General features: G+C 40.4%; 1 protein-coding gene across 2 annotated transcripts in view; it reads right to left on the bottom strand.

The window, feature by feature from the left end:
* LOC117667478 (ras GTPase-activating protein 4-like) overlaps window positions 1-6,058 on the bottom strand; it is an 82,949-nt gene extending 76,891 nt beyond the window's left edge. For both annotated transcript variants that reach the window (XM_034420854.3, XM_034420853.3), the window contains exon 1: window positions 5,697-6,058. In XM_034420854.3, coding sequence (XP_034276745.1) covers window positions 5,697-5,761 — 65 coding nt within the window. In that variant the 5' untranslated portion in view covers window positions 5,762-6,058. The remainder of the gene's footprint in view (window positions 1-5,696) is intronic.
* Window positions 6,059-9,212: the final 3,154 nt, after the last annotated feature.

Here is a 9,212-nt window from a genome sequence, read left to right on the forward strand (position 1 = left end):
ATTTATATGCCGCCCTTCTCCGGAGACTCAGGGCGGCTTACAGTGCGATCTGTAGATCACATCATGATTGGCTATAAACTGAGGACATATACTGGCCCAGTATCTGATTTTTTTAAATATAAACGATGCTGCACTTCAATGGTTAGATGGACCAGACATTGGTATTTGAACATAGATCTTTTTAACGTTTATATTTTATTGTGCTTTACTAATCTAGGTGAAATGTTAATATATCTCGCTTATCCACAGATGATATGCCATTTGCTAAACAAACAAACAAACTAATATTTTTTTCCATGATCAGTTTACATTATGGGTTAATTTCAGATGAAAAATCATCTGAGTTTCTATTTGTATATTTATTTACTTTGTATGCTGCCTGTTCCTGTAGGTTTTGGGCCACTAACAATCAAGATCAGCATGAAATGAAAGCAACTCCTTCAAAAATAATGCATTTATCCATTTTGAGATTCCATCATATGACAATTGTGTATAAATAGGACTTGGAAGATCTGTTTGATCTGATCTGAAAGAAGCTTTATAATAATATTACCAAACCAGCTTTAGTTCTAATAAAACTTTTTTTAAAAAAAAATCAAAACTGAATTTAAATTACCTTAGAATGATTCTACACAGTTTATTCAAATTAAGTTTTTCTTATTTGGCATTCCTGTTTCTGAAACTTGTTAATTTCATTAAGTATTCATATTTGTTAATTGAAAGAATTTAAGTAGGCCAGAAACCACATTTTAAAGGAAGTTGAAGAAATACCAGTAGATGAAACTGAAATTAATTATTGGCACATTTGTAGAAATAAGGAATGTCAATATCTTGTTTTCATTTTAAAATATGAAAATAGGCTTCTTTTATTTTGAAATGTTTTTGTTTTATATCTCAGAAAATATTTCCTGAAAATTGAAGGCAATTTTAGAACTGTTAGAAATGCCTTCCAAGAGATTGCGGCATTAATCCATTCAGCTGCGGCTCATCTTCTTACTCCCATATTTTGGCTAAAATCCACAGGATTCTTAACATAAATTTAAATAAATTTTTGCAAGTAAAGAATGTGAATATGCTTGACAATTCTTATTTATTATCTGATTTGCATACTGTCAACTTCAAAGTGACTCTCAGTGATTTATATCCATAAAAAAAGAAACTAAAATCTGTTGTAATGGCTTATTTATATATTATGTTCTTTTATGTTTGAATTAGGGTTTCTCCCCCCCGCCAACAGAATAGCAAATTATAAGAAAAGGTAGCATCAAAACCAAATAAATAAATTATATTTTTCCATCTTTTCTATTATCTTCTCCTATTGGTGTCTTATAATTATCACTTTGTTGTTTGTATGTACACTGAGAGCTTATGCACTGAAAACAAATTCCTTGTGTGTCCAATCACACTTGGCCAATAAAAAAATATTCTATTCTACAATACATACATACATACATACATACATACATACATTAGATATATATATCTAAAACTAATGTATCTCCTGCTTAAATTATTTTTATGATTCATCACACAGTCAACCCAGATGTTCAGACTGAATTTGGCATTTTTATCAACCTATTGAGTCTTTCCCAAGGACCTGGGATAGGCAGATGTGGACGTTTAATATATTGTCGCAGGATGTAAACTGTTCTGAGTAAAAGCTGCCTTTTGTAATTGACTGACGGTGATTTTGTCATTTATTATTATCTATTAAGCTCTTGTCCTGTCCACCATCATCAAGCCAGAAAGGGCAAGAATGTGAAAAAAAGCATGTCTACCTTAAAGCCAAGACTTTGCTTTGTTCCACCATCAGAGACATTCTGTGGTCAGAAGGTGGTAGCGCTCTTGTACTCTTTTTCCCCTGATCTTGATGTTTCCATCTCAATGACAAGCAACATAGCTTGTGCTATGTGCCCTCTTCATGTGTGCATGATCCAATACACATGCCAAACGGTCAGGATCGTTCGACACTGCTTTTACTGTTGTTCCCCTCCATGTAGGTAGAAGGCAGGATGCCAATACACCCTCAAAACTAGGAGCTGATTCTCCCTTAATTTACCTTGTCTCTCTTTTTAGAACCATTTCAACTGATGGCCATGGACACATCTGAGTACAGTGAATTTCTCATTCTAACTCTTCACTGAAGGGAGGAAATATTTACTTGATCTTGAAAAAATTCAAAATTTAGAATTCTTTATTGGCCAAGTGTGATTGGACACCCAAAGGAATTTGTCTTCGGTGCATAAGCTCTCAGTGTACATAAAAAATACATTCATCAAGAATCATAAGATACAACACCTAGTGATAGTCATAGGATACTAAATAAGCAATCAAAGTCATACTAGGAAACTAAATAAAACAATAAAGATGCAAGCAACAAGGTTATAGTAATAAGTAGAAGGAGATAGGTAATAGGAAGGATGAGAAAAATAATAGTAATACAGTCTTAGTAAATAGTTTGACAGTGTTGTGGGAATCTCCTCAATATTTGGTTTCAGTTCATTTTTGACATTTTGAAAGGAAAAGAAAAACTGATCACATTCTCTACTTCCCCAAAACCAGATCTCTTCTCACTTTCAGTTCCATCCCTCTAAACGTTTTGGCTCCCCATTGTTTATACTGTAGGAAGTTAGCACCTACTCCTTTCCTAGAGGAATGAAATATTTTAGGAAATATTAAAAAGGCAGAATATTATCTTTTCCTGGATGAGAAATGGAGAAGCATGTTTTAAAGACGAAGCAACTCCCACCTTCTTGCCCCCCACATCTTTTGTCAATGGGCCAGAGGCAGAAACTCAATTCCCTCCCATCTTTGTCAAAGGATCATCATTTGCAACACAATAGGACCCATCTAGCAACAGAAACTCACTACCTGGCACCTGGGAAGATTACATCAGCCAGCAAAGCCAGCTAAGACCCCCACCCCCTGGGAGTCTGACAACCAATCAGGATACTCTTCCAGGGGCCCCAGGAAGTTCAAAGCCAGAGAGGGCATAAAACCCGGGGGACTCGCTGCATCTCGCCCGTTTTCTGTTCAGGAACTCAAACCATGTGATCCTGTCCACCATTAAACCATCTTTCCAAGCAGTATCCATGTTTCCAGTGTCTTTTTCCCCACTTGGAGCTGAACCCAGAAGGATATTTCTTCCTACAATACTTTTCCCAAGGGTTTTTGGAGGGGGGGGAATGAATGCCTACAAGTCAGGGTTGACTCCTGACACCTAGTCCTCGTCTTAGGATCACAATTGAGGCCAAAGTTTCTGTTGGTAAAAAAAAAAACGGTTGTTAAGTGAATTTTGCCCTTTTTATCACCTTTCTTGCCATAGTTTAAACAAATCACTGCAGTTGTTAAGTTAGTAACACGGTTGTTAAGTGAATCTGGCTTCCTCGTTGACTTTGCTTGTCAGATGACCCTGGGACACTGCGATCATCATCATCAATATATGCCAGTTGCCAAGCAACCACATGACCACAGGGATGCTACAACCAGTCATAAGCGTCAAAAATGATCATAAATCACATTTTTTTCAATGCCTTTGTAATTTTAAACAGTCACTAAACAAATGGTTGTAAGTCAAGGACTACCTGTATTGGATAACCCTGCAGTTTTCTTGGCAAGGTTTTTCCTGAAGTGATTTGCCCTTGCCTCATTCCTAAGGCTGGGAGTGACTGGACCATGGTCACCTGGTTCAGGGGTCTCCAACCGTGGCAACTTTAAGACTTGTGGACTTCAAATCTGGGAGTTGAAGTCCACAAGTCTTAAAGTTGCCAAGGTTGGAGACCCCTGACCTGGTTGGCTTTGTACCTATGGAAGGATTCAAACTCAGGGTTTTCTGGTTTCTTCTGGTGCCTTAATCACTGCAATATATATATAAATTTCCCATTTCTGAAGGTCTTTAAGAAGAATCCATTGATTGATTGATTGATTTTGTTGCAATTGCAGAGGGTTGATGATCCTTGAAGCCCCTCCCAATTCCATGATTATTTCCTTAAAGCCCAGGCAAAGACCATTCTAAATCCAATATTTTCCTTCAGGGAGATCTATGCAAGATAATGGAGAATAACAATTGCTGCATTTTCTCCCTTTTGATTCTCCATATTTCCTTCTAGATAGCCATGGTTTTTTCCTGTTTCTGTCCTCCAACATCAAATAATGCTGAAATTCTGAAAAGAAGACTCATTAATTCCCAATTTCAGTAAGAAAAAGAGACCCAAGAGCTAGATTGAAATCTAGCACAAACAAATCCCTGATTTTAAAGATTTTGCAAAAAAACCCCAAAAAACCCCAAAACTGTTTACCTTTGTTTGACAGCCATTTCATTGCCTGAGTTCACTCAACACAGTTAACCTGCCGACTGGACTAACTAATAATTTCTGACCATCCTTTTCACACTGGATCCATAACAGACCAAACTGGCTGAGCCTATAATAATCCCAATGCAAGGACCAAAAGATGCATCCTTTCCAAAACCACAGCCATAACCAGCTAGTACCGTGTTCCTGAGGAACACATCATACCACCACCCTGAACCTAATTTAGACGATGCCTCAAGCTTCCAATCTGAATTTGCAGAACTAGATTACGAAAATCTGTAGAGATTTAGAAAACCCCAGCAAATTTATCTTGCTAATGATGTGGATGGACACTTTGCTGCGTGAGGGAATACAGGTGGAAAAAATCCCACCCCCATCCAGGAAGATTTCTCCATTCAGGCTGCATTATATTATTATTATTATTATTATTATTATTATTATTATTATTATTATTATTTAATCTTTAGTGAGATTCACAGCCTTTGAGGCTGGTTAATAGCTCAGCAGCTCGAGTCCTAACCAAGGACCTAGGAACTGTTAAGGTATCGTCGGAGGATGTAAGCTGTTCTGAGTAAGGTGGTTTTTTGTAGAGTCAAAATGTTCAAGTCCGGCAAATTTAGAATTTCTAAATAGCGGGGTAGCCCTTTGGGTATTGCTCCAAGGGCTCCAATTACAATCGGATTATTATTATTATTATTATTATTATTATTATTATTATTATTATTATTATTATTATTATTATTATTATTATTATTGGAATTTGGAGACCAGATTTCCACATCTCAGAAACCATGCCAATGGATATATTCACAAAGCTATGAATACATATATGACACCTGCCAAGCTTGCATTTTCGGAGGAAAAACCGACCTCAATTCTGCACTTTTCGATTTTAAAGACAGTTGCAAATGTCTCAGCTTTGAGGGCCCCCCCTTTATTTTTGGCAGCTTTTTTCCCCCCTCAAGCGCCGGTTGAGTGCGAGGAAAGACTGCAAAGTTATTCAAGTGTAAGAACCGCCACCCCGTCCTTCCTCTCCGCCCCCCTCCCCATTTTAAAGCTAGCAAGGGACTCCCTTAACGCCCACCAGGAATGGGCGAAGAAGACCGCGGGCGTGAGCGGGGGGGGGGAGGGGTTGGACTAGATGACCTCCAAGGTCCCTTCCAACTCTGTTACTGTGACTGCTCTTGCAAAGCGATCCTATATACAGGCTTTGCCAAGGAACGCACCATCTAAGTCAGTATATAAAGGATCCTTGGGAGCAAAAAAAAAAAAAAAATACACCGAGGAGTTATTGAGGGGAAGACCCATCGCAGAAATCTGGCAGTTAGAAACAGGTGCAAGTGAGGAGTCAGGACACGCGTTTTTTTTTTTTTTTTTACTTACATGTCTTTGGCGGGCAAATTTTTCCCTTCCACTATTCGGATAAACAAGGAGCTCCTTTTAGCCATGGCTCAGTCGCGCGCTGCGTGGAAAGAAGGACCGCCAGAATGAAACAACATTAGCGCCGGGTTGCCATAATCGGACTCGGCTGGGTTGATGACGTGATGAAGACACTTTTAACAATAATAAGAATCAATAACAACTGGAACGAGACCCGAAAGAGTGAGCGGAACGACCGCTAACTCAAGCGCCTTCCCGCATTTCCACGCAACCTTGCCCGGCTCAGCTCTCTCTCTCTCTATATATATGGGGGGTCTATATAGGAAAGGCGCACTCGTGCCCGGTTTTTTTTTTTTTGGTGTGTCTTTTTTTTTTTTTACCGCTCGGCCAATCGGAAGGCGAAGAGAGGGAGAAGGAGGCGTGGTCGCGAGGACACGGTCAGCTGTGATTGGAGGAGAGGCGCCCTCGCTGTCCGGAGGAGCCCTTTTCACGCTTCCCCAATTGTGACTTGGGGGGTTCGGTGTGAAGTCCGCCCACGCTGCGTCCGTCCGAGCCCGGCCTTGGATTGCAACTTCCCGGAGCAGGTTCTCATTAGCGGGAGGGTGTGTGGGGCGGGGGGGGGGAGGTGATGGGCCATGGGGAGGGAGGAAGCCAGGTGATCTACTTTGGCGGGTGATGGGTTTGGTTTTTGATTTATGAGATCTGGGCGTCCCAAGTTTTCACCACTGATCTGCGTTGTGTAAATGCAGGTGATTGCAGGATCCTTGGTGGGCTCTCTGAGCTTGGTTAAAAGTCTGTAGAGATTCTCAGTCATCCAGGTCACGGTTGTCCCAAAGGGGCTTTTTTTTCCAAGAGGCAACTGGACTTTCTGGTTTTTCTTTGAAGACGTTTTGCTTGTCATCCAAGAAGCTTCTTCAGCTCTGACAGGATAGTGGGGAACACAACACAACACAACACAATCCTTTCTAAGGTAGGTAAATTGAGGACCCAGTTTGTGGGGGCAATAAGCTGACTTTGTATAAATATACAAAAGTATGAAGGCTATTGCTTAACGCATTGTAAGCCGCCCTGAGTCTCCGGAGAAGGGCGGCATATAAATCAAATTAAAAAAAAAACACAACACAATACAATTCTTTATTGGCCAAGTGTGAGTGGACACATAAGGAATTTGTCTTTGGGGCATACACTCTCAGTGTACATAAAAGAAAAGATACATTCGTCAAGAATCATAAGGTACAACACTTAATGACAGTTATAGGGAAACAGTCAATATAAATCTTAAGGATACCAGCAACAAGGTTACAGTCATACAGTCATAAGTGGGAGGAGATGGGATAGGAACGATGAGAAGATTAATAGTAGTGCAGACTTAAGTAACTAGTTTGACAGTGTTGAGGGAATTATTTGTTTAGCAGATTGATGGTATTCGGGAAAAAACTCTTCTTGTGCCTAGTTGTTCTGGTGTGCAGTGCTCTATAGTGTCGTTTTGAGGGTAGGAGTTGAAACAGTTTATGTCCAGGATGCGAGGGGTCTGTAAATATTTTCACAGCCTTTATTTTGACTCGTGCAGTATACAGGTCCTCAATGGAAGGCAGGTTGGTAGCAATTGTTTTTTCTGCAGTTCTAATTATCCTCTGAAGTCTGTGTCTGTCTTGTTGGGTTGCAGAACCAAACTAGACAGTTATAGAGGTGCAGATGACAGACTCAATAATTCCTCTGTAGAACTGGATCAGCAACTCCTTGGGCAGTTTGAGCTTTCTGAGTTGGCGCAGAAAGAACATTCTTTGTTGTGCTTTTTTGATGACGTTTTTGATGTTGGTTGTCCATTTTAGGTTGTGAGATATGGTAGAACCTAGAAATTTGAAGGTCTCTACTGTTGATACTGTGTTGTCTAGTATTGTAAGAGGTGGTAGTATGGCAGGGTTTCTCCTAAAGTACACCACCATTTCTATGGTTTTGAGTGTGTTCCAGATTGTTCTGGTCGCACCATGAGGCTAGTTGTTCAACCTCCCGTCTGTATGCGGATTCATCATTGTCTTGAATGAGACCGATCCCTGTTGTGTCATCTGCAAACTTCAGTAGTTTAACAGGTGGATCGTTTGAGATGCAGTCATTGGTATATAGAGAGAAGAGAAGTGGAGAGAGCACACAGCCTTATGGGGCCCCTGTGCTAATTGTACAGGTATCTGATGTGATTCTGCTTAGCTTCACCTGCTGCTTCCTGTCTGTTAGGTGGAAATGGAAGGATTTATATTCCTTGCAGGCAGCTGGTCATTTGTGACCCAACATTATCAGTGGGAGCGATGCCACCAATCCCTCCCAAAACTGGCAGCAAACCTTATCCTCTCTCATCCTAATGTTCCATAGTTGGGTCATGAAACAGGTAACAGTAACAGAGTTGGAAGGGATCTTGGAGGTCATCTAGTCCAACCCCCTGCTCATGCAGTAGACCTGTACTAGGGATTTGAATCGCCAAACTGCCGACCTTTCTGATCGACAAGCTCATTGTCTTAGACATCTGCAAGGAAACTTAGAGAACACCAGGGACCTCGTAGTTCAGCCCTGAGCCACAGATACTCCCTTCTGTTAGAACTATAACTGGCTTAGTTAATAAACCATGGCTTATCCACGGTAAGTGAATTATAATTTACCCCCATGATAGTAATTTTCTAGGTTCACATGATTCCCCAAACTATAAACCAACCCTATGGAAGGGGTACACACAGCTGGCTACAATGGGATGAGGTAATAGGAGCTCATTGGGTAGTAGAAACCTAAACAGCAGGGGTGTCTGCGGGGGGGCAAGGGTTGACGAATTCAAGAGGTAGTCTTTGATTTGGTTGCATGTTCTGTATGTCAGGTTGCAACATGGGTAAAGTGGTCTTTCCTGCCAGCAGCCCAAGCAGGGGTTGCCACATTGGTTCTGGGGCAGGTCCAGGGAAGGTCTAAATCAGAGGTCTTCAAACTTGGCAGCTTTAAGACTTGTGGACTTCAACTCCCAGAATTCTCCAGCCAGCATAGCTGCTCTTAAGTGCTACAGGCATAAAGGAGAATAATTCTACACCAACATTTAGCCTTAAATTTCACCTGGACTCTTTCTGAGATTTAAAACCTAACCGGCACGTTGCTTTTAAATTTTGGTTTCTTTAATAGTAGTTTTTAAATAGGCTACAGGACTGGATTTACCCCAGCATTAGAAGCCAAGAAAATAGAAAAACGGTTTACAAACCATAGCAAACTGACTTTGCTTAACTTACTGAGCCAACACACCGACTGGCTAAGCATGAATCGAATCTTAAGGTACACAGAGATTGGCATGGAATTTAATTCCAAGTAAACATATATTGGATAATGATGCCCCCCACCCCATTTCACAGAAGTAGTCTTATGTATACGTTCTAAAAGCAGCTCCTGCTGGATTCAAGGTTTTTCTTAGGATGGAAATAAAATGCATGAAATGAGGAACAGAGTTGCAATGGCAATCCATTATTGCCACTCCTTATCATACAGTTAAGAATT

Source organism: Pantherophis guttatus, chromosome 1 (genome assembly GCF_059756535.1).
Source record: "Pantherophis guttatus breed Tessera chromosome 1, ASM5975653v1, whole genome shotgun sequence".
NCBI lineage: Eukaryota > Metazoa > Chordata > Lepidosauria > Squamata > Colubridae > Pantherophis > Pantherophis guttatus.